This window comes from Sciurus carolinensis, chromosome 10 (genome assembly GCF_902686445.1).
Source record: "Sciurus carolinensis chromosome 10, mSciCar1.2, whole genome shotgun sequence".
Lineage (NCBI taxonomy): Eukaryota > Metazoa > Chordata > Mammalia > Rodentia > Sciuridae > Sciurus > Sciurus carolinensis.
The window spans coordinates 99,220,584-99,247,116 of NC_062222.1; the positions used below are offsets into that span (position 1 = coordinate 99,220,584).

Genomic DNA, 26,533 nt, shown 5'->3' on the forward strand with positions numbered 1-26,533 from the left:
CCTGCCTCAGCCTCCTGTGTAGCTGGGATTCTAGGTGTGCTCCACTGCCTAGTGGCCACATGCATTTTTTTTTTTTTAAACCATGGAACAGAATTAATCCTGCAAGTAACCTCTAGACACTGGAAAAGAAATGGCTTTTGGGGCAGAGGACTAGATTCACTCTATTAACTCAACAATCAGCAAATTCAGCAAATCAGGAACTAAATACTTATCTTGAGTTTGCCACTGACATCTGTATAACCCTGAGTAAGTCACCATCTGTATTTCCATCATCATTAATTTCTTTTCACCTCAAAGATGTGTGTTTCTGAGAATGTAAGGGTGAGCTGTGGTACAGTGGGAAAAATAAACCAAATTGCTCTCCTAATTCTCTGTTTCTACCCTGGTCAAACCCAAAGATCCCCACTTTTCCTCAAACCTCCTTAATTTCCTTTCTTCTCGCCCAAACTCTAATTGCTTTTCATTCACTGAAAGAGCTGCAGCAGAAGTCATTCAATTCCCTCTATAATGTGCCAAGCCCTGTGCTAGATGCTAAAATTTTCAATAGTGAAATAATCCACACATACCAGATTTGGTTCCACCATGCTCATTTTATAGGGAGTATCAACTTGCCACATACCATTAGCTTATTCTGGAGTTACATTTCTGAAGCCCCCCAATGTTTTGCTCAATGAGAAGGACTCCCCCCACCCCAGAAGCTCTTTTGCTCTCTGGAGAGAAGGGTAAGGGTAAGGACTTGGTTCCCACACCTTGTTGTGTAGTATGTATATGCAATTGAATCAACAGGAATGGTTGGTGACTTTGTTGTTTTTCTAGTTTATCATTTGGGTCTGAGGCCTCTAGCGGTCTGTACTGCCGTGTAAGGTCTGTGTACCGTCCACGGGTCAGAGGTAGGCTGTGAGGCTAGAATGTGTTCTGTGGTGCAGACCTGTCTGTCATCTTTGAATTAATCAAAAATTATCAAGACAGGCATCTATGGAGTTCTTGGTCCCATGAAACATAGAGACAATCCTCTATGCAAAATGGGAGTTCCATCAACAAGGTCCCCTGTGCAGCTGGCCCATCAGCAAAAAGACCCTACTATGCTGGTCAGACTAGAACTCCAGTTCTACATATCCCTCACCTCCACCTAACTTTATAATTAGAGTCCAACGTTCACCAGGTTTTTGAGATGACTTGAAAACATTAAATATTGGAGGAAGGATAAAGAGTTGACCTGGAAAGGAGAAGAGCTAAGAAAGGACAATGAGAGCTGTCTTGAAATGGGGTTGTCACGTGGAAATTAATTCGGGGTTATCCTATAGGGCCTAACCAATGGCAAGGGACAGAAAGACAAGTTTAAGGTTAACCTGAAGACAAATTGTCTAATTAGTCCTGTCTAAAATGGGCACACAGTGAACTTCCTGTCCCTGGGGGCATTGACTCATGAGCTGCGCCACAACTGGAAGGAAAGTTGTAAGGGAATTGAACCCTGGGCTAGAGGGAAAATGTCAGACTAGATGATGCAGATCTGTGACTTTCTAGTTGAATCCATGCTCCCCACTTCCCCAGGGCTCTGTGTGCACAGATGGATGAGCTGAGCATGATACTTAAACATTTGCTGGGAGCGAAGCTAAAAGGGGCAGCCAGACAGCATAGAAAGACCCAACCCACCAGCTTATGTTGAATATCAGTTGAGCCAGATGGTCTCATTCTGGAATTTTTGGAAAAGAAGCCATTGGGGAATGCAGAATGAATTTTTTTTTTTTTTTTTTAAGAAGATCGTTAAAACCTCTGATAGTAATGGATGGAACATTCATGGAGACCAGCTCTCTAGGCAGCAGACCCTGTAAGTCCCACTCCTGCAGTAGCTTGCCTGTGTGAGGGAGTCCTGCAGTCGGTGTACCTCCTGTGGACCTATACAGGGAACTGTGCGCCTGTTCCACCTACTCAGAGCAACACAGTCCTGAGGCCCGACCCTCAGCTTGGATCTTCCCATAGGGTGTGCATAGAACAATGCCCTGCAGCACTGTGGGGGGAAGGTAGTGACTCTTAACTTGAAAGTTTTTTTTTTAAAGGAAAGTTTATAAAGCTAGCAGAAGAAAGACAATGAATGAAATCACACAAATTAGATACAGTTTACTTAGCATCTTTTATTTGAGCATCCATAAAAAGAAAAAAGCACTGAAAGCACATCTGTCTAATCTCCTATTCTCCTTTACACATGAATAGTGAAGCCCTTGGCCAGTTGAGAGGCTGACACCTCCCTGTGCGGATGATCTGTCAGCTTTTGCTCTGCCTGACCTCTTCACTGGCTCTCTAGCCATTCTTTATCATTAAAATAACAGGTCCACTACACCTGTCCTCCTGGTACATATTTTGTAGGTATCAAATCCAGAATCATTCTCCTTTCGAGCCCAGGGACACACTTCTGTAATCCCAGGGGCTCAGGAGGCTGAGGCAGGAGGATCTCAAATTCAAAGCCAGCCTCAGCAACTTAGGGAAGCTCTAAGTAACTCAATGAGATCCTGTCTGTAAATAAAATACAGAAAAGAAAAGGGCTGGGGATGTGACTCAGTGATTAAGTGCCCCTGGGTTCAATCTCTAGTACAAAAAAAAAAAAAAAAAAAAAACCATTCTCCTTCAGTCTTTCTGTTCTGCTCCTGGTCGCTCTTCTATACTCACATCACATTCCCACTAGTGGAGGGAAAAAAAGAAAGGACTCTTTGGGGCTGGGCCATTTCTTTACCCTAATCCAGCTGCTCCTGAGAATTAAGAGCCAGGACAAACACATTAGCCCATTTTCCACCTTCTATCTTCAAACACTACCAAAGAAAGTGCCTCGAATAGTCTCCCTGTGAGCAATTTACAAGGTGGCTGGTAAAAGCCACAGATCCAGCCTCACAGAGAATTTATTTCCAAGTAAATTGATACTAGAGTTATTTGTTGGAGCGTTAGTCCTGCCAACAACTTAATACCAGAGCCAGCATTTGCAAACACAGTGAGAAATCTGTGTTCGAAAATGTGAATTGAATAACTCTCGCAGGCTGCTCCTTGGCCATTCTGATTTTGCCTGGTAAGCCGACCCGACACGTAAGTCTCAAATGTTCTCGATTCTAATGAGGTGCTTAGATCATGCGACTGCTCCTTGTCCAGGGTGAACATGGGATGGTATGTGGGCCTAGAGACCAACGAGCTGCAGAGATCCTACGCCACAGCAGAATTTCCCTGAAGATAAGAGCAAGTTCAGGCTCAGTGATTGAAGTTTTGACCTGAATGTTTGCTGCTGCTTATCTTTTAGTGATTTTTGCCTCAGAGTTCCCAAAGATAGCCTTATTAGGATAAGCCAGGCTTGCAGGCCAAAGAGACCCAGCTATTATTCCAAAGATTGAATGCAGTTGGCTAATACTGTACAGTTCTGTGTGTCAGCATCTTCATGATTATTTCCTGGGCTTGTTATTTTTGTTCTCTTCTGACACAGGCTTTATAAGTGATGAGAAACACCAGGGAATGCAAGATGGGCAGGCAAACAAAGGGAGGGCATGTAGGCAGTGACTAGGCAGGACAGGAGCTGGCTCGGCTGGGCAAAGGAGCCGGCTAAGGACTCAAACTTAGTTTTGAGGCCCCATTTTTTGTAGGATTTTCTTCCTTCCTTCCTTCCTTCCTTCCTTCCTTCCTTCCTTCCTACCTTCCTTCCTTCCTTCCTTCCTTCCATCCTTCCTTCCTTCCTTCCTTCCTTCCTTCCTTCCTTCCTTCCAACCTTCCTTCCTCCTTTCCTTACTCCCTTCCCCAACCCTGAGCCACATCCACAGTCCTTTTTTATACTTTATTTACAGACAGGGTCTCGATGAGTTGCTTAGGACCTTCCTGAGTTGCTGAGGCTGGACTTGAACATGTGACCCTCCTGCCTCAGCCTCCTGAGTCACTGGTATTACAGTGGATACTACCATACCTACCTGGATTTTCTAAATCCATATGAAATGAATTAACTTACCTGGAAGACCATCCATTGTGATATTGACATTCAACATACTAATTGAGCTTTAGCAATTTTATCTTAAAAATTCCACCTCATTTACAGCCACCCAACTGATGACCCCTGAGTTATGCAGAAACCTTGAGAAGAGATATTTATTAATATAAGAATGCAAAGTCATGACGATTTGGACTGATCAGTGTTAGACAACCGTGCGGATGATTTCATTGGCTTGGGTTCATATTGATTAAAGTTTGAAAAACAAGGGCTTGGTTCCTGAGAGGTGGGTTGGGTTTTGTGCCCTGGGAAGGAATGAAGAGAGGCAGTGTCTTAGTCCATAACAAAGTACACTAAACCAGGTGGCTTAAAAACAACAGGAAGTTATTTCTCACAGTTCTGAAGATCAAGGTGCTGCATCCTCACTTGGGTGGCAGAGCAGGCTCCCACAGTCCCCTTTTATAATGGCACCAATTCCCTTCCCAAAGTGGCCACATGATAATACCATCATCTTGTTGGTTAGGATTTAAGTGTATGAAATTTGGTAGGAATAAACATGGAACCCATGGTGGGCAGGAAACTAGTATTCCAACTCCCATCATCCGAGCTAATGGAGAAGAGCAGGGATTTTCCATGCTTTCCTTTTATGACCTCAAGTTCCCATGGCCCCATAACCATACCTGTGAAGGAAGGAGGCAGGCGGACCAGTGTCCTCTTCTGTTGGGTTAATGGTCAAGGGAGGGAACAGAGAGGAACCTCCAAACCTTACTTGTCTTTTCTCCATCTTCCTTGTCCCACCTGGTCTTTCTTGCAGACCTCTCTAATCAACTCTAGCCACATCCCTCCCATTGTCAACTTTTACTGAAGTGACAGGGGAGATCAGCAGGCCACTTCAGCTTGGGCCAATGAGGGAGCACTATTTCTGTAAGTCTCACAGGTCTAAGGCCTAGTCTGTCTGTCCTGCAGATCTGAAACCTCAGGGGTCAGCAAGTCTGGGATAAGGCTCCTCTCTATCAGACCCGCATGAAACTGATCTGTGGCAGAAAGCCAATTTGTACATTTACCATGGGCAATGGACCTTTCCAATAAGGAATCTTTTGCTATTCTGAATGCTCCGTCCAATATATCAACGTACGTAGCAGAGAGGACCTGTAGGCAGAATTAGTGGGAGTTGCACAAAAAATAAAGAATCAAGACAGTGGACCAGGCCGTATTAGAACCTAACTAGTCCTCTCTGCATATCTGAAGTTCCCAACCTTTTCAACACCCAAAGACTCTCAGACACAAGATTTCCCTTCCTGCATGACAGGGCTGCTGTCACTGATACCATTTCTTTTTCTTTACCATTTACCTTTGATCTTAGACCTTTTGTCTGGGCTTCTGTTATACTGAGCACTTTATTCTATCCAGAAATGACTTTGAACATGGCTTGTATGCAGTAGAGCCATTGGTTAAAAACAAACTAGCACCATCTGATGACATCTCTTTAAAGATTTGCATAGGTCTTCCCTAGGATTCCCCTGGAACAATGTGCTTTACCTGGATTAAGGTTCAAGGAAATAACTCATGTTCTTGCAGGATATGAACTGACATTAATAAAAGAATACTAGAAATATCTTTTCCCATAAAGAGAGGTACAACCAAAGTCACATCCTGGTCAGTGGCTGGCTCCAGGTGCTGTGCACATGAGCTCCGAGAGTGGCTAACAGCTGTATCTTCTCGCCCAGGCCAGTGAAAGGCGCGTTCACCTCGTCGTGTCCCGCCAGACTCGACAGCACAGCCCAGATATCTTTCAGGAAGCCAGCTGGATCAGCAATGGCAACTGGTCCCCAGACCCAGGCGAGAGGAGCAATACTCCTAAGGTGAGGCCCAGCCGGAGCGTGTCCACTGCTCCTGCAAGGAGCTGTTTCCTGGGAAAGCTGCACACTTTCATATTTCTAAGTGTCACCTCTGGACTTTGTCACTTGAAGAAACATTGTAATGCTTGTAAAACTTAAGGGCCAAAGTCCCATCAACAGACTCGATGAGATGACAGGTGTCTCCTATCTGAGCAGGAGCAAGGAAAGTGCTGGGAGAGTTTTAAAACCTGCTCTTACAGACCTCATGTGGGGACCCAATTTCTAGTCTAAGCCAAATACATGTCTTGTTTTTACCAAGAGTCACTCTGTTTAAGGACTGTTTTCCATTTACTTTGAAATGAAACAAGAGGTTTGCTTGGTTTCTGGTTTTTAGGTTTCCCGGTCTGCCTGGAAATGAAAGTAATTATTTCCCTGCTATTTTAAATATGTTTGTGTCTTACAACAGAACCAGGAAGATAATTTAAACACTTGAAGTTCATGGAACATTAGGGAGTGGTGGGGATTGGGGTGGGCCAGAGAACATGTCTTATCTTGGTACATTCAAAATCAGAAAAATCTTAAAAATATCCTGGATCAAGCAGAATGCATCTGTGGGTGGAATCTTTCAGGCCACCAGCCTGCAGCCTCCCTTCAAGTGAGGTGACTCAACCCAACTTGTACTGCTCTCTGTAGCTTCTGTGAGAGGCAGCCCCTCTCCATTTGGGTGCGTGTCAAGACAACAAGAACCTTGCTGAGTCCAAAATTAAGAGTCCAAGAGCTTTGGTATTATAGTGTGATGACAGTGAGCTTCTTTCAGTCATGACCCCTGGTATCTCATTTCAATATATCACTTCTAACTTTAAAAAAAAAAAAATATATATATATATATATATATATGTGTGTGTGTGTGTGTGTGTGTGTGTATGTGTGTACATATGTATTTCAATATTTATGTAGACACACATATATATCCAAAAGTTCAGTTTTTGAGCAATGTATGCAGAAACAATATTCAAAATTTTAATTAAGGAGCATGATTGCTTTATATTGTTACAGAGACTATAAGATCTTATACCTTCCTCCCCAATCTCTAGCCAGCCATGCCCCACGAATCCTTAAATTCCATGTTTATAATAAGAAACCTAGACAGACCAAATACAGTCTTCATAAACATTTTCTAGATGAGGACTCCCTGACATCTTCTTGCTAATAAATACTGCAAACATGTTTAAATCAAACTGACAGTTTTTATGATGGAGAACTGGTGTATTGGCTTAATTAACTAAAGCTTTTATCTAATTAACTGATCGTAGTTGAATTAAGTAGAATATGTTACATTCTACCTCGTGAAACCACTAGTGGTGAGGTCCCCGCCACCTGCCACGAGCCACAGCAAGGCCAGGACGGTCTGCCCGCTTTGCCATACCCTCTGTCCTGTGTCTGAATTCCTGGAAACACGTCCACACTGGCCTGCTGGGAAACCGTCGTTCTTTTCATCAGAGTCCTCTCTGCCTTCTGAAATGTCCTCTCAAAAAGAGTGGTATATTTAATGTAAAACTGAGACACATATGGCTTGTTGGGTGGCTTAATTTTTTTTATGTTCTGACTCAAGTTCTGTTTGATTTAGGAAACAGTGTGGCATTTTGAAAATAGGAGCTTAAATGATTCAAAGACATACCAAAGAAGGCAAACCAGGATTTATGGAACAGAAAAGCTTTTGACCCATTGGAAAGTCAAGGAATGATAGGCACGGGGTGACCTCTGTGGGAGAGGAAAGGGCGTGTGACCAGGGGCGCTCAGGCCCGTTAGCCATATGTGGAATATTCGCTTTTCACCTTGAGTTGCAGGGTGCGTGGTAGGTTATGATGTTATTCTGAATACATTTTTTAGGTGTCTAAAATTTTATTTTAAAAATTTAGGCCAGACACCATGGAGCATGCCTGTAATCCCAGCAGCTCCAGAAACTGAGGCAGGAGGATTGCGAGTTCAAAACCATCCTCAGCAAAAGCGAGGTGCCAAGCAACTCAGTGAGACCCTGTCTCTAAATGAAATACAAAATAGAGCTCAGGATGTGGCTCAGTGGTCAAGTGCCCCTGAATTCAATCCCCGGTATAAAAAAAAAAAAATCCAAAGCAAATATTCTAAAATATATTTATTTTGTATAGCCTGAGTGATAAATACTTGGCGGCCCATGTATTGGGCAGTATGATTATTTTTAATCAGCTTGAAATATTTCATCATTTTTTTAAGCATTAAGGAACATTCTGAGGTCTTCAAAGTAGAGAGGGAAGAGTGGGGAGAAAAGAAAAATAAAAGATTATTTTCATCATACTTTCCTCCTCCCCTACCCAAAATCGGAAACTGCGTGTCAAGGAATTTTGGAGAGACTTGAGGTTTTTTTCCATCACTGTCAAGAAACTTTCTCTGGTTGGAAAAGCAAATGTCTGTCAGAGATGCAGGAAACATGGACGTATGTGGACATATATGGCTTAGTTTTTTATGTTTTGACTGAAGTTTCTTATTTGTGGTGTTCCTTCTGTTCCTCGTGTTGAATTCCTCGATGATCAGCTAATTATCTCTTGGCTCAGTGCAGGCAGGGCTGTCCAGTAAGCACTGAGGAAGAGAGAAGTCAGGGTCATTCATTTTTCAATTTACGAAACATTCCTGATATTCCTCAAGGATAAGGGTTTTTGAAATGTTGATTCATAATCAGGAATGGGGGACTCATTTGACCAATTTTAGATGCAGTTAACTCTGTATCCCTCAGATTTCTCCCCTGGTCTCCAACCTGTTCCTTCTCCCATTTTTACTATTACTTTTCCAAATGTAAACTCTCCCTGAGTTCACCTGTAGAGTTTGGGATCACATACCTGCTGTAGAGGTTGCAGAAGGACAGTTCTTTCTGTGTGTCTGTCTCTGTGATACCAAGGACCACCATCATGTTGATCTATCTGCATAATGTCTACAACTTTGGTCATTTTTGCTTGTAGACAACCCCCTTGTGAACACATGCACCATCTTTTTCTGTCTGTGCCCTCAGCCCTTCCATCCTGCAGCCACCTGTCACGAGAAGGTGGTAAATGTCCGAAAAGACCCCAGTGACTCTCTGGGCATGACCGTTGCAGGGGGAGCATCGCACAGGGAATGGGACTTGCCTATCTACGTCATCAGCGTTGAACCTGGAGGAGTCATAAGCAGAGATGGGAGAATCAAAACAGGTAAAAAAGTCAAGACGATCGAGACACTGGGGTGGCAGAGCATTAAGAGGAAGTTAGCAGCTTGCTGGGTTAAACAACTCTTTCAAGAATTACCAAGACAAAAAAAGAAAAAAAGAATTATGAAGAGAAGGTGAGAGGGATCTGGCTAGGACATCAGTTACCGGCTGACCATGATTAGTTTAACCATAGCTGCCGACCAGGGTTCACTCCTTAGTCCTTGGGGGTTGATATGGGCCGGCTAGTCTGCTGGTAAAGCTAGAACCGCCAGACTGTGCCAGGAACTAGCAGGCAGTGCTGCAGTTATGAGCCAGTTGCTTCTAGGGTATAATTCGATTCTGCTCATTCTAAGTGGTTCTTTGTTGGAGAGATCCTGTGACGAAACTAATTCATGAATTGTTCCATTTTATGGGTTGGAGAGGAGAAATTATTTGATGGATTTTGATTCAGTGGTATCACTCTAGGTGCTTTCCCATTGGAGAAAAGTTTTTCACTCTTTTAATCACACATTTCCTGGGCTACTTTAAGTAAATAGTGCCAAAATTACTTCTACCAGTATATAGGGGTAACAGTATTGTCAGTACCCATGGAGGGTTAGCTTAGGTGGATGAACAATTCCACCTTTAAGAGTTTGGATTCAAGAGACGATATGTGAAGTTTCTGAAGACCAGTTGCTCAACCTGAGAGCCACGGGGTATGGCGTGTCAAAGACCTTAACTGGCCACCCTATGATGCTTTGTCCTGTGTCAGCAAGGACTCCAGGTCTTTCCTATCTGCATGTTCCTGCCTGTTTACTCCTGCTGTGGTTATTCTGCATGAATAAAAGATAATCTACAGGGAAGCAAAAAAACAGGAGAGATGAAAGAATAGAAAATGACGATAGAGGACGTATTTGAATTTCTCTTGCTTTTCTGCAAGTGCCTGTGTGTGGAATGATGTAGTCGGACAAGCAAATCACTGAAGGAGTGCGAGCTAGAGTGTATGGAGATAGTCCTGCACACAGTAGGTACTTTAAGCAAAAGGGCTCTTAGCTGCTCTGGGTCCTCTGCCAGCACCATCAGGGGTAGTTTCTTAACCATCTGGTCTATCCATATTTATTGGGCTTGGGCTCCGAGCCAGTTTCCGTGAATTGCTAGGGCTTTTGCCAAGTGCTCCCATTTTGTGCTAAAAACAAACAAAAAGGAGTGAAAAGTAGGGGTTTTTTGATTGAGAAGTGAATAAAGCTATTCTATCTCCCTTCTTTCATTATTAAGGTGAAAGCTAAAAACACCAATAGCTATGCTTTAGAAAACCCCAAACACTTCCCAGAGCACATGAGCACGCCCGCGCAGCTCACCGGCGTTTGCTCTGTGAGGACGGCCTCAGGTCAAGGCCAGGGACTAATGAAACACGCCTCGCCCTCTGCCTTCCCGCGTCCTTGCCCCTGTGTACTTGAAGCAGACGGGTCCTGTTGGCACTCGCTAAGGATGGCTTCTGCTTGTCTGACCATCAGGTGACATTTTGTTGAGTGTCAATGGGACTGAACTCACGGAAGTCAGCCGGAGCGAGGCAGTTGCCTTATTGAAAAGCACATCCTCCTCCGTGGTACTCAGAGCCTTGGAAGTCAAAGAACAGGAGCCCGCAGAAGACGGCAGCAGCCCAGCAGCCCTAGACTCTAACCACAACATGACCCCCCCTGGCGACTGGGCCCCATCCTGGGTCATGTGGCTGGAATTACCACGGTGAGTTTCAATGTGACATCCCTCTGGGGGCGTGGGAGAAAATGAGTACATTTCTTAAACCACTGTTTTTACTCTCTTGGGCTGATTCATGGCACGAGCATCCTAATGAGACCCAGTCTTGGTTATGGGACTGTTTGAAATAATTCTGTCTTCCTGTTGGTTACTGAACATGCACATAGGATCCTAAGGCAGGAGCACAGATCTGGACACACAAACATGGTTAGGCACTGACACTGAAGATTTGCAGAGGAGCCATGTACAGCTATATACGTTGTTCATGCAGCAAGGAGCTCAGCAGTCAGGCAAGAGGGGATGGACATCAAGCCTGTGTTCACACACCTGGGAGCTGAGCTGCCTCTGTCCAGGGGAATTTTCACCTTTGCCTAATCTGCTATTGGCAGCTCCAGGAACTTGTATGGAGGCTGACTGTGGTTTTGCCACTGCCTCTCTCATTTGGCCATGGGAATACACAAACCCCGGGAAACGTAAAGCCACACAGCAGAACACTTAGCCTTTGCCCAGAAGGCAGTGCTGGTCAGGGATGCTTCTCAGTTTGTGCCCTTCTTAGTGCCTGTTCCTGGGAAGGTTTTTAGAAGTTTTGGGTTGTCATTTTAGTGGGATGTAAATGGAATGCTTCAGTGAAGTATGAAGTCGTCTCACATAGTGAAGGGCTTGGGACACCCCCACTAAATGGCTCTGTTCAGAAATTAAATATGCAAAGGACAGATAAATTGGTGTTTGCTCACCTGCATCAGAGAGTAAATACTGACTTTCAGAAGACTACTTACCAATTCCCAATGTGTGACTTAAACATTACATATTAAATACTGGAGTTGCTGAAGATGACCTATGGGCACAGGATTAGATGAGTGAAAGAATGTTTTTCTTGAGAGTGGAGATAGGTCCCTTTCATAAACAAACAAACAAACAAACCAAAAAACCTCCCTGTCTCAAATACAAACTGACCTAGATTTCTCTTTGAGCCTTCACTATTCGATATATTATTTTTAAAAGAGTATACTTTTTAAAAAATGATTTAAAAAGTTGAAAATCGGGTATTGATGCTGTTTAAAAATCTTGAAACATTTTATAGCTGAAGCTGAGTGGAAGAAGAGAGTAATACTTCAAATAGAATTTTATTTCTAAAAATGTTTCTGAAACTTGAATCTTAGTCATGATTTAGTTTCTGTTTGAAAGTGATTTTGTCATGTAATCGAGGTCTCTCGTTGTTCATTCATGTAAAGCAGGGCAGTGTGGGCTGCTTTTCTCTCCAAGCACCGTTCAGGGATGGCCTGCTGTCCTTTGCTTTCTGTCATTTGGCCTTGGATTAAGGCTGGATCTGGATCTGCTCATTTCCTCTTAGAGGCGAGCCGAAGGGAAATGCGTTCTAATGCCAGCGTACAGCACTGACTTCCAGCACCCTGGAGATTCTTCACTTGCTCCATTCCTGCCTGTCCCTGCACTAATATAATAAACAGTACAAAACTCAGAGGGTTCGAAGAGTGGACGGTGGGTCTCTCTCCCGCCCTGGTCCTCTCAGATCCACTCAACAGAGGTGATCAGTGTTACCAATTTCTTGTGAATTTTTCCAAGAGAGAGCCTCTGCTAGAGGCTGGCAGACTCTGAAAAAAGCCAGAGAGTTTAGGCTTTGAGGGCCATATAGTCTCTTTGAATGCCTCCATTCTGCTGTTGTAGCTGAAGAGCAGCCATATTTAATCTGTAAGTGAAAGGCTCTGTGTTCTAATAAAGCTTTCTTAACAAATACAGGTGGTATGCTGAGTCTGGCCCGTGTATATATGTATACAACACACACACACACACACACACACACACACACACAGAGTGATAGCATATGTACTCTTACATACCTGTTTTCCCTAATGTATAGTTCAGACAGTTCCCTAAGGCTTTCTAGCCATGAAGAAAAACAGCATTCAGCAGGTCTTGAATTGGGAAAACCATTGCCATCCTGTCATGATATAGCCAAGCCAAAGACAAAATATACAGAGTGTGAGAAGAGGGTGGTGTTGGCACACTGAGCTACAGGTGCCTGTGCTGAGCCACTGGTGTAGATACAGGTGGTGGCAGAGAGAGTAAAAGTGAGAGATACAGCTCAAAGCAGTGTGCATAATCAATAGTGCCTTTGTGGAGAGAGCACTGCGTGCCAGTGACCGCTGGGTAGTAGCTCCAGGTGCAGGCTCCCAGCTACACAAGTTGTCATCCTCCATCCAATAGGAGGCAATACGGAAAACACGGACAGCTTTCTGATTTATTCTTTGCTGGCTCTCAAGGCCCATGACCCACATCTGGAAGACTTTCAATTCATGCTTTCATCTGAACTAGTGTGATAAAAATATGCCTTAACTCATTTCTCCTCTTGCCTAGGAATTTAACCTTTTAGTCTTCTGAAACTCTTAAAGCATTTTAATCAGAATTTTCTATATTAACTAGCAAAGCAGCAGATATCAGGTTTTTTTTTTTTTTTAGACAAAAGTATTTCATATTAGGTTATGAAACAGTGACATCGTCAGGCACGGCCATGCTGTGGAGTAGTAACGAAGAGGCACAGTGGCTAATGCTTCCTGTATGCCAGGCACTCTTCTAAGAGTGTCATGTTTACATTTTCACCCACTGACAACACATCAGTTCTGTGAGTTAGGTATTGGAGCATCCTGACATTAAACCTAAACTAAGTTCAGAGTGGTTAAGGAAGTTGTTCAGCTGCATGGCTATTAACAGGCAGAGCTTCAAGTTGAACTAGGCAGTTTTATTTTGGACTCTATGATTTTAAGCTCTGTACACTAATAAGTTTAGGGAACATCCCCAATAGGAAGGTAAGCCTATATTTAGCTTTAATAATTTGAGTTATGTCATTTTTTTCCCTCTACCATAAAGCCAATTCTAGAGGAATTCAAATGACACAGGCTTGGTCATTTACCTGGTGTTTCATATAATAGCACCAGAAGAGTCTGTATAATTTTTATCATTGCTCACAGTTTAGGCCTCCAATTTCTTGTCATTTCCCCCGCCCCATCACCTCCCCTATGGGATGATTGTTGGTAAGTCATAATCAATCAAAAATCAAATGAGTTATTCATGGCTGAATCATTTCAGGAGCAAAATTACTGAAGTATTTTTAATACCTGTCCAGACCTATCTATATTTAATATGGGATATGAAATACATTTTAATACATTTGCTATAATAATGAGGGGAACCTCCCATTAAGAAAAGAATGCTTAATATTCCTAAAGGTCTTTAAGTGACTGTGCTTAGTAAACATTTGTTGAATGAGAAAATGAAGTAACGTACTATATACTAGGAATGGCCTTCATGAACTTTATTCTAAACCAAATGAAATAGACAACAAAATGTTATCATAAATTATTTAAAATTATGAATTGTAAAAGTTATCACTAACGATTGCTTGGGAAGTGAGGAGTGGATGGTCTGTGTTGTCTGGTTGGACCATATGACGAAAACAGGAGAGCAGGAAATAGCAATTGTTTTCACAGTTGTGCTGCAAAACCTCTGTAGCATAGGAGAATCATTTCGCTGATCAGTTAGTCTGGGGGCTCCTCTGGCCTGGGGTAGGTTGGTTGGTGTGCACATGCACTTGCACTCTGTTCTTGGGTCATTTGGATGGCGCTGCTGATCCTGGCTGGCTGTGCTTGCATGTCTAGGCTTTGGCTGGTTGTGATACTTTGGCTGATACTCTTTGTAGTGCAATTATTTTGTCACATTAAGAAAGAATGGGAATAGTAGTTGTTCTGGACACATTGAGTTTGAGATACCAGTGGGACATACAAGTTTGCTAAATGTCTAGGTAGCAATTCTCAAATGTTCCTTGTCTGCATACTTCAAAAGTTTTTATACTTCTTAAAGTTTTCATTTATCTGTATCTCATATTTACCTTACTACAAATTAGTCTAAGGAATATTTAAAATCATTTAAAATGATATATCATGTTAATATAAATAACAACTTTTATGAGAAAAATATCTTCTAAAAAATTGGTGAGAGTGGCATTATTTTATGATACTTGAAGACCTCTCTAATGCTTGGTGTAATAGATAACTGGAATTTTGTATTTTCTTCTGTGTTCAGTCTCTTGTTGTATCACCCACCATGTGATCTCTGGAAAATACCATTTGTGTGCTCATGAGAAAATCAGAGTGAAAAAGGAAAATCATGTCTATTATTATGAAAATTATTTTTATCTTCTGACTCCCTGAAAGGCACACACTTTGGGACCAGACTTTGGAGGAAAGTCTAAGATAAAGATAGATTGGGGCAGGATCAATATACAGATGGGATAGGGTAAGGACTGAGGGAATATTGAGGTCTATTAAGTAGGGGACTGGGGAAAGGGGACCCTTGAAGGATACCAAGAAGGAACAAGCAATTAAAGAACAGGAAAATATCCATTGGACTTAGATGTGGGCATTCACTGCAATCATCTTTTTTTTTTAAATCAGTATTTTCCACTTTCTGATGCAGTACCCTTTTGGACCATCTGCCTGGTAAAACCACAGAATTATCTAATGGCATACATTTTCTCCAAACCTACAGTTAGGTATCAGGACACTGTGGGTGAACGTCAAATAACTGACACCCTTTAAATTCATGATCACCACCTTCAGGTGGGTCCACAATGCTGGCAAGTGTCTTATAATGTTTTTCTTGTCAGTTCTTCTTGGTCTCCTCAGCATCTATGTCCCAAGTACTTGGTGCAACTTACACCTCCAGCATCTCTACCTGACCTTTTCTTCCCAACAGATACATTCACCTTCTACTTTGCAAACTAACATCCTGCTCCTGGACTAACTTTCTGTCTTCATACCTCCTGCTGTATCTAGTCCTCATCCAGTTTCCCTTTTTCTGTCCTGGAACTGTGAAAAAGGAAGCCCTTCTCCTAACAGTGGTGCTCTGATTTTGTCCTCCTGCCTTCTCAGAGATCATCTCTTTCTGTGGGTTTCAGTCTCTTCCTCTTTGCTGTTTTTTCACCAGTTCAAAATGTTCGTCACCATGTTTAGTAATCCCAGGCATCTCATAACCCTCCAGCTTTGTCTTTTCTTCTAGCTGGAAAAGTTCTTTAAAAGTGAAATAAATCCACTTCTGTCTTCATTCACTCAACTCAATGCATCTAACTTCTCTCCCACTTTTGCCACAAAACTGAACTCATCAATATCACCAAGGACCCGCTGATGGATTAATTCAATGGGCATGTTAGAGTCCTTTCTTGCTTTATTTTTTGTAGTTTCCAGCATCATGGTCCTGTCTTTATCACAACCTTATTGTCTGACTACCTCCAGATCTCCTTTCAAGCATTTCACTCTGATGGGGATCAGAACTTCCCAGATCATTTACTTAGTGACCCATTTTAACAGATATTTAGTTGAATCTTGACTGTTTCCTACTTTTGTCTAGGCTGTTAAGAAAAGGCTTCGGGATGCCACGTAGTCCATCAGCGGAACAGCGAAGCATGGCAGTGTATTTCAGACAGGGAGATCAGTTAACACAAAAGCTTATAAGAACAGATCTGGCACAGACCAGCAACAACCAAAAGGACTATGTGTCTATGTGAGCAAGGGGATAGAGGTGTGAGAAGTAGATTTTGGTCAGGGGAAGGAGGAACTGGAGGACAATGCTGAGTAGGGACTCAAAGAATCATCAGAAGTTGGAGACAACCTTGTAGCAGCACCTATCTTCATGGTTGTGTTACTTTGGAGTTTAGTTTGTTTCCCATGCATTTTTTATAAAGTATTTTATAAAGTAATAATGTCTAGTTCATTAATCTGATTAATTTACTAAAGAATAATGTTTTTGGGCACTGGCTCAATTTTTTAAATAATTAAAGCTCAATTCTCAGGCTCTCCCTTCCTGAAATACTCGGCCATGCTTTACATGGCTACCTGCTTCTTGGGGTTCAGGTGATGGACTAAAGGGCACCTCTTTAGAGACCTTCCTTCACCACCTAGACAATAATGTCAAACATGTTAGAATGGGGCACTAAGTAAACAGCTTGGAAAGATCAGAGGGGGATCAGTGTGGAATACTTGAAAGGAGATTTGGGGGTAGTCATTACTGGTAATGATACAAATAAGGATGGAAAGATACTACAGTAAAATTTAACAAAGAATTTAAAATTTTATCCTCCTGTGTAGGCAGAATCTTAGCCTAACATTTTCCTTAAAAGTAACTTTTTAAAGAAACATGTAGTATTTCTTATGCATTTTACATCTTCAAAAACTATCTAGAGCAGTGGGTGAAACCAGTGCTGATACACAAACTATATTATTGATCTGTGATAAGAACAGAAATTGAGGTCATTTGGAAATGTTACAGCAAATGACATGACTACATTATTCTGGCATATGATCAGCAAACTCATCTTGAACATGATTGGTGAGTTAACTTGTGCAAGTGGCATACTAGTTATGCAAAACAGGACCCTTCAATACTACCAACAGCACCTTTAAAATCACTTTTTCAGTTGTTACCAAATCTTACAAAAATCTGTGAGATGATGATTCTAATTTTGCAATCATTGAAATTTTTTAAAAATCAAAGATGTTTTAAATGTTTTAATATTATGAGCCAGATTAGGGAAATAAATTTCCTATTTATTGTGAATCATATTTCACTGGATTTTTGTTAAGACAAGGCATACCTTTTCTGAAAATAAATGGTAAAAAGTGATTTCAAATGATTCAAGTGATTTTTTTTTTAAATAAAGGCAAAATTCATACTGCTTTTACTTATCTATGGAACTTTAATTTTGTACCTGAGATCGTTAGCAACATGGCGAAACCACTTACAAAGAAGTGTTGGCTGATGAAGCAATGAAATAAATAAATGCCACTTATACACAAAATTAGTTCAAAACCAAAATAAATTTTGAAAGAAAAAGTATTAAATTAAAAAGTCAGGATCCAGGGACTGGGGTGCAGCTCAGTGGTACAGCACTTGCCTAGTATGTGTGAGGCCCTGGATTCAATCCTCTAGTACCAGTGAGGAGGAGCAGATACTACTATGTCATATACAGACAATACTTCATAGACTTCCTTAATGAAGTAGTATGTTGAGTTATGAGGTTTAAATAAATATAATACATTGTTGAGGAATCCGTGAAGACTATAGAGTTTGCTTGGAAACAGTGGGTAAGTCTGTGGTCAAAAAAAAAAAAAAGTAGCATTTTCTGGGACTAATGATAGGGAAAATCAACTTATAGAAAAATAAAGCCAGCAACATATGTTTCATTTTAACTTAATTGGTGCATAGGTATTACTATGGTGGCAAATCTTTTAGTAGATGTACAATTTAAACATGATTGTGACATGAAAATTCTTTTTTAAGTTCTTTGGCAACAAACACAACTAACTGAACCATACAACACTATCAAAGGTTTATTTTTGTCAGCAAACTGGATGATTACATTTGAGGCAGGAGTATGTTTTGCTGGTGCAAATGCTCTGATTGGCAAACTTTCTGCAGTCTTTACCCAGATTAAAGAACCTGCACCTGAATTAATGTAACTTGATACAGTGCTTCCTTGGAGAAAATCTGCTATGAGAAAAAGATATCAGCTGAACTGAACAATGTGCTCAGGGATATGGTAACAACTGTGAGCTCTGTAAAGGCTAATAATGCATTAGATTCTAGTTTACTCTTTATTATGAAATAAGGAAACTAATCATAAAGAACAGTTATCACATTTTGAATAAGAGGGTTATAAAGAAAAGTTCTTTCAAAAATGTTTAGACGAGAGATTGAATATTTTTTTTTTCTGCAAGCTAAGAAGTCAGTTTAGTCCCACCTTTTAAAGATGTAAACTGGATAGTCAAACTTTATTATTTGCCAGATTATCTTTGGTATTTTTACTGAGCTCAATATTTCCTGCAAGGAAGAAATTCAAGATAGTTTTCAATGGCCAGTAAGATCAAAGGGCAAAATGAAAAAAGCTTAGAATAGTTTCCATAAATTGTCATGATGTAATTTAATAGCAATTATCAGTGAGGTGGCAAGGTAAGTTCTAATATTGCACATCGGCATAAAGTTATTACCAAACATCTTATGGATTTGATAATTATAGATTTTCAGAAAACTGACACAAAGGAAATTCATGAATCTAGAATTCACAATGAGATAAAACTAACTTTTTAAAATAAACTGTTATAACAACTAGCATTGGATAAAGATGAATTCTGAAGTTAAATTTTCACCTGCTTTCCAACTTTAAAATCCAATTTTACTAAAATTGCTTTAGATTTTTTTTCTTTGTTCTCATGAATGTATCTGAGATTCATTTTTCTACCATAATAGTAAAAAAATAGTTTGAATATCCTTTATCTACTGCAAATAGCACCATCCTCAAGATGGTTGCCTAGTCATTAGGTAACCTCACATAAAATGCTGTACACATTTGTTCCAGATGTGCACACAGGCATTCAATATGGGTACTATCTCTCTCAAAACTTTCGGAAAATAACTGAGTTAACAAAAAGTTGTAACAATGATTGTATACGTTGACCTTTTCTGTCCAATTGTCCCACATGTGGAACACCTATAAAAACGTAAAATATAGCATATAACAGAATGGGATCCTAATTAGAGTAAATTATACTCCATGTATGTACAATATGTCAAAATACACTCTATTGTCATGTATGTCTAAGAATAGCATATAACAATAATATATTAACATATAAGCTCTAGATTATTTCCAACCTATTTTAGTGCCCCTGTGTCAATTTCATTGAAATACTCAGATTTGAAAACTTGAGACTTCATGTGTATATCTATAAACACTTTAAGTGAACCACTGTTTTTGTAATTCAGATTCCTTGAAACAGTTTTATATTTGAATATAATAAAAATATGAGCTATTACTTTTCATTATACTTAAAGTACTCATCTTCAATAAACTAGAAATTTAAAAAAAAGGTGGTCCTTCACCACTGGCTGAGACGTAGCTGTTTGAGAAGCTGGGGTAAGTTAATCATAATAGAAAGCTCTGTACTGCACACTTGAATTCACTGAGTTAACAGTAATGGTTACCTGCAAATTCGAGCTAAAAAGTTAAAACCTTTCTGGATAAACAGGGCTAGAAAAATTACAAGGCAACCCTTTTGTTAAAGGACAAATACTGGTTATAGATTCAATTTTCTGCACTCAGGACAAGCTCCAAATATCCTTCATTCACTCTCTTTCCAACCTCTGCTATTCTAACCCCATGAGAAAAGTTTTAAAATTCAAACTAGTGACAAATACACTGATCTTACAATAAGCTTTGGTTAATGGACTTGTTTTCTAATGCTAACCAGTGTGTTCTTAAGTCAAGAGGCTAGCCAGTTTTGTTAGTATTCCCCAGACTAGGCAATAAGTATTACCCAGGCCAAGCAACTTAACACTTCCCCATATTCAACTTATTCAATAGAGCTGAATTTATATTTGAGGTGACCATATTTTCTCACTGGGAAAGAATGACCAAAGATCTTGTTATTCCTCATACTATGACACGTCTTAAGCCTAAATTTAGCGAATGAGTTCAGAATAGGAAAAAAGTTCACATTTATACTCAGATGATTTAAGTCACTTAATCCCAAAGACCACTGATCAAAAACAGCTGCCAGAGGGCTGGGGTGTGGCTCCATGGTAGAGCACTTGCCTAGCATGTGTGAGGCACTGGATTCAATTCTCAGCACCACATAAAAATAAAGGCTCATCCACAACTAAATATATGTATACACACACACACACACACACACACACACACACTAAAAAATAAAAAAAAAAAAAAACAGCTGCTGCCAGATTTTCCACTGGGAAGTGAAATAATGCGACATAAGAAAACAACGCCCAGTAAGTACCAACTAAGGCCTGACCTTGAAAGGGCTTAACATTTTGAGCTCTTGTCGCTACAACAAAGGTTAAGTACTAGACAACACAAAAGAAAACCCTGTAAATACAACAAAACTTGTAACACTGGTATGTACTTGGATGGATGCTGCAGTAGTCTGTTTTATTCACCAATATGCTCCCAGTATCTAGAGAATGGCAATATCCAAATATCAAACATCCCAAAGATGACCCAAGGAGATACCTGCTTTGTAATGAGTCTAGGAAAATAAACACACTTTATTAAGTGTGTTAAAAATTTTTACACCAGAACATGTAAGTTTCAGATGGTTGTTTATAGTTTTTTTTGTGTGAAATAAAGTATTAAGGGTCAGGTAAGTTCCCAGGAAATAGTTAATGAAAAAACAAACAAAACCAAACCAACCACAAGCAGCAATCAAAAGAATGAGAAACACTAGTTTTAAGTAGTGGTCTATGCACCCATTTATATATTTTAAAGAATCACAACTGGGAAATGTTAAGACAAATACTAGTTCATGACTTTTGAAAAGAAGCATCCAAGGTTTTTTGGAATCATCCGTTTGCTTTTCCTTCACTATGAATTATCCTTAAAATCTTTAAGTATGCCTCAACTTCCATTTACTTCATGCCTGCATGCTTCTGAGCTTGCTTTCTCCCCAAAATTACACACATAGCCTCCCAGGTGAGAGTATAATGCTAGTGGTTTGGGGAACGGGCAATTACCTGCTTTGTACTGAGCACTGACCATTATGTAAAATGTGTATCCAAAGACCACAGCTCCTATAGGATGAACTGGCTACTTGACATCAAGGTTTACTACAAAACAGAGCAAATATTTTACAGCAGAAATATAAGGTATCTTTCTCACTGTATGAAATTCATACTTTTTGCAATCATCTTGGTGAAGAAAAATGAATTACTGTAAATGTTGTATGACAATGGATACAAATCAAAACTGGGTATGGTGTTAAATTTTAGCACATTCTAAAGGTATCCAAACAAACCCCAAAGCCTCTGAAAGTCAGCAACATCATGAAGTGTCATGTTACATTGACAAACAAGGTCAGTAGCACATGTAATGACCAAAATCACTAAATATTTCACAAGAGACTTTTTATTGGTTGTCAAAAAGCAGTTAATGAATATTTTAAGGTACAATTTATAAACAAAACAGTCATATCTTGATTTTTATCAAAATGAAAATGCTAATTTCCTGTCAGACCAGTTCTGGAACTACAGCTACACAAGGTAGACAAGGGGAGTTTCAGAGTAAACTGTAGCTCCTGACACACCTCTGTCTCTATGGTAACTGGAACAGTTTGCACCTGGCCAGCACCTATGTGAACACTGATCTGATGACCATTGAATAGCAAAAGATTCTCTTTAATTTCATTTTCTATTTTGAGGATTCTACTCATTTACAGAAGAGGTGTGGTCTTTCCTTCTCCCATTCCTTTTATAACTTCTAATTCAGTTTATGCCAGGTTGTTTTTCCTCCAATATGATTTGTTCTTACAATCTTTAAATGTGCCTCTATTTCATTTCATGCCTGCATGCTTCGGAGCTTAAATTAGTATAAACTAATATTTTTCAAAGATCAAGAAAATTCCACAACTTCATTAGTTTAGGTTTAAAATTTTCTTCATTGATAATCATTGTTTATTCAAAGGATTTTTGCCTTCATTAAAAATTTACATCCACAAGTAGATAAAATTAAGATATTCACAAGAATGTTTCATTTTATCAATAAGGGTTCAGGCATACTCAACTTTTTGCTAATGCACAAACTTGTCAGGCTTATGATTATCTTTCCCAGAAGACATAAAGACTGAACACAATAGGTGATGTCATTTTTTTAAGGGCCTTCAGCTATGGAAAACAGAAGATCAATTTAAAAAGCTGGCTTACAGCATGAAGGTGACTGAGCTATGACAGAATTTGAATGGGGCCTCTCCAGTGCTACGTGGCCTTAAAAAAAGCCAATAAAAGGAATGGGAGATGAAATCACAATAATTTTTAACAGTTAAAAGTTTTAACTGTGCAGATACACTGATTACATTCTATTTCAGGTACTTATATAACTGTAAAGATGTTGTATTACGAAGAAACACAGCTGGAAGCCTGGGCTTCTGCATTGTAGGAGGTTATGAAGAATACAATGGAAACAAACCTTTTTTTATCAAATCCATTGTTGAAGGAACACCAGCATACAATGATGGAAGAATTAGGTAATAACCACTACTTATCAAGAAACTTACTCAAATATTTTGTTTTCTACATGCAAAAGTTTGGCCCCATTTGAAACAATGTATGTAGGTACTGTACTTTTTGTGGGGGAGGGTATAAGAAATTAAACATTGTGTAGCATTTAACTTCTCAGAAATCCAAAATTACACACCCCTCTTGGTCCCAGTACTGCAACTTCCTATACTTTTAGCATCCCTTCTAACACAGCTGAATGAATAGTGAGTTTGGAGAATTTAAGAGAGGAGGGGGAAAATCCTCAATTTAGAAGTAATATGTAATTAAAATGTAGCAAAAACTAGGACAAACAAAAACTACTTTAGCAATGGACTAAAATGTTAATAATGTATCTTATTTTGTTTTGTTTTAGATGTGGTGATATTCTTCTTGCTGTCAATGGTAGAAGTACATCAGGCATGATACATGCTTGCTTGGCAAGGATGCTGAAAGAACTTAAAGGAAGAATTACCCTCACTATTGTTTCTTGGCCTGGCACTTTTTTATAAAATCAATGATGGGCCTCAGAAAAACAAAAATCACACACAGGCTAAGTTGAAACAATATATTTATCAACTTTTATATTTAAAGAATACATTGTAAAAATGTCAAGAAAAGTATGATCTAATGAAAGCCAGTTACACCTCAGAGAATATTCTCAAAATAAAAACTACTATTAATAGTTTTTATTCAGTGTGAAAGATTTCTCATTACCACTTTAAGTTTCTATTTTTACATTCAATTAAAAAGTCCAACTAAAATGGTTTATATGACCCACTGAATTCAAGTCAGTGATTTAAATAAAAAATCTGGTATATACTTATATACCAGAGTACATATGGGGATTTTTAATTTAAAAGCCAGAGGATTTTTTTTAAAAAAATGCATTGCTGAGAAACATTTATTTCATCAAATGAGAAATAAAATATTTTTCAAAAATTATAGTCGTATTTGTATGTGATTGTATTGTTTACTTTCATTATCACCATTTAAAAGATTCTAGTAATTCATTCTTGAAACACCAAGTTGTTACCGCAATTGACATAATAACTTTTATGGTTATCCCTAAAATGCTCAGTTATAAACTTTTGTTTTCTTAGTTTTAACAAGAAATGACTAATCTAAATCTCCCATCATGAAGATTATTTTTATTCACAATATAATTAGTAATGGTATAAAAAACTCCACATGCTACTTTACCAATAAGTCTTGGAAAACACCTCAAGAAAGGTGAAACAGCTAGACCCTGGCTCAGAGCTGACCATGAGGCAATTCAACTTTGTGTCACAGTGAAGAGTGTCTATACATGTGCCTGCTAAAAACTACAGAGAAAAAGTTACTTTACAGGTCACCCAAATGCCTTCTAGATTTTATTAATTTGGATATAAAAGTATCCCATTTAGTTTTACCATGGACACAAATTTATAACACTGAAAACTTGTTATCAAAAATTATGATATAAAAAAATGTGTACAAGTTCTTTTAGTATGCTTAAGCAGGACTGCCACAGCAGTATGTTAAAGACTCAGAGGGGCCTTTTGATGCCTTTTGCAGTGCAACCTCTAATTAGACTAGTGGTGGATTTCTAAGAAGCCTGTGGCCAAGGTAGATCCTTGACCAGCCTTAGCTACTGTGTATGTGCACAGCTAAAGAAAGCTCTTTAAATCCCCTGCTAAGTGACTCATTCAATATAAAGTCATTGCTGTCTTTTATTTATTTTTTTTAAATATTACAAGACAAAGATTTTTAACTTAACATGAAAAATTCACTCTTTTATTTTGGGAAAAAAAGTTAACTTTCCATACTAACAGAACAAGATTAAAGGTAAATTTCTTAAACATTATCCAGAAAAATAACAAGATTTATAGTTTCTATTTCTGGTACTAATATACACAAGAGACGAAAAGTGCGCCTACTCCGCAGGTGCAGCTTCAGTGCTCTCCTGTTCAGGGGCAGGCTCACTACCAGCCTCTTTTCCTTCTTTGCTTCTTTTAGATTTTTTGTGCTTGTGTCTCCTGTGACTGTCTCCTTCTTCACTTTCATGGCGACGTCTACTATTACTAAAGAAAAAGAAAGTTTGTTGTAATTTAAAATGTTTAAATACATAAGCAGTGACCAAAAAAAAAAAAAAAACCCATTTTAGTAAAATTCTCAAGACCAAACTCAGTTTAAGATAATTTAACCCCTTCTTTTACTCTTAAACACATTTTGCAGAGAAATCAGTTTTTATGAGACTTTCATGCAGAGAATATATTATAAGGTCATTTTTACCAGTAATTTCCCAGATTCTTAGGCCCATTTACTTTATTCTGAAAGACTAAATAGAAATTGGGAATGGCAGCACTTTATCAAAATAGAAGTACAATGTTATAGGGCCAATTTTCAGCAAATGATAATTTTAAAATGATTTTTTTTTAACTACAAGTCCTGAATTTTTTCTTTAAAACAAACATTGTTTTGTTTAATTATACTTACTATTAAGGATTGTTTCATAAACCAAAAATTCCCCTCTCCAAATGAGATAACGTAATAAACCAAAATCTCTCATAAACCAAAATTTTTTATTGCATGGGCATTATGGATTTTGGTTACTAAATATAGTCTTATTAAGATTTAAAAATCTTTGTTGAAGCTCATGAGGAAACAAGTATTTCAACAGATTATTCTGAATCTTCCAAATAGAAACATATATTCTACTGGGTATTTGGAAATGTCTGCTTTTACTTTTTGAAGTCAAATCAGTTTGTATCTTGGCTTCAAAGTAATTCACTACCTGCGAGATGACTTGTGTCGTGTTTCCTCTTTCTCTCTGTGTCGTCTTTCTCTATGTCGTTCTTCTTTCTCTCGACTTGCTCTGTGACGCTCATAGCCTCTTTCTGCATATTCCCTGTATCTGTATCGCTCTTCATCACTGCAACAGAAATGCAAACAAGTTTTCTTAACACTGGGACTATATATTCTTCATGACTATATTTATTTAAAAAAATGGGAACTGTAACTCCTTTAAATTTTAATCAGCAAGCTTTATTTTCTTTTGCTCCTTTTAGAATTAAAAGCCTATTTGTATATATCAGATTTCCAATAAAAATTCCTACATTATTTGTAAAGTCTTGGACACACAATGAAGATTCTAAAAATATATGGTTCACTATGGCTACATGATAGAAAGCAGATCTTAAAACTTTGGCTTATCAATTATTTGAAGTACATTCAACTCGTGGGGAAGTACAAATATGAAAAACAGAGACATCAAACCAACTTCTATAACACCCACAGAGAATGCATGAAGACTGGAAATACCTGCACTCTGACATCCCATTATTTCATACTATAACTCTGGGAGTTGGGGTGCACATGACTAATAATGCCAATTACATAAGTGTAAACTACAGCTTCAATTTTTTTTTTTTTTTTTTAATTTTGAACAGAATTCACAAACTGGAAACTGGAACTGATGGTGGGAGTTAAGAGAGTGGTTTTTCTTTTCCTCCCCAGATCTGTCGCTCCTTTCATGTCTTTTAACTGACATTCATCTCTCCATCTTTCTCTTATCCTTCAAGTATTGGGGGAGGATGGCATAGAAATCATAACTTTCTACAACATAATACCAGTAAATTCTCTCACATTAAATAAATTTATGTTTTTAAAAGTTTTATTGGTTCATTTTAGTTATACAAAACATTG

At 39.0% G+C, this 26,533-nt stretch overlaps 2 protein-coding genes across 27 annotated transcripts in view; one reads left to right on the forward strand and one right to left on the reverse strand.

Annotated features, from left to right (window-relative positions):
- Lnx1 (ligand of numb-protein X 1) overlaps positions 1-23,975 on the forward strand; it is a 163,765-nt gene extending 139,790 nt beyond the window's left edge. For 4 of the 5 annotated variants that reach the window (XM_047567418.1, XM_047567416.1, XM_047567417.1 and 1 more), the window contains 5 exons: positions 5,680-5,814; positions 8,831-9,008; positions 10,498-10,726; positions 22,678-22,836; positions 23,223-23,975. In XM_047567418.1, the coding sequence (XP_047423374.1) occupies positions 5,680-5,814; positions 8,831-9,008; positions 10,498-10,726; positions 22,678-22,836; positions 23,223-23,358 (837 nt within the window). In that variant the 3' untranslated portion in view covers positions 23,359-23,975. The remainder of the gene's footprint in view (positions 1-5,679; positions 5,815-8,830; positions 9,009-10,497; positions 10,727-22,677; positions 22,837-23,222) is intronic. The other variant, XM_047567419.1, reaches the window with a different exon arrangement.
- The window catches only part of Fip1l1 (factor interacting with PAPOLA and CPSF1), a 70,186-nt gene continuing 65,359 nt past the window's right edge, over positions 21,707-26,533 (reverse strand). For all 22 annotated transcript variants that reach the window (XM_047567444.1, XM_047567440.1, XM_047567442.1 and 19 more), the window contains 2 exons: positions 25,623-25,760; positions 21,707-24,909 (listed from right to left, as the gene is read on the reverse strand). In XM_047567444.1, the coding sequence (XP_047423400.1) occupies positions 24,683-24,909; positions 25,623-25,760 (365 nt within the window). In that variant the 3' untranslated portion in view covers positions 21,707-24,682. The remainder of the gene's footprint in view (positions 24,910-25,622; positions 25,761-26,533) is intronic.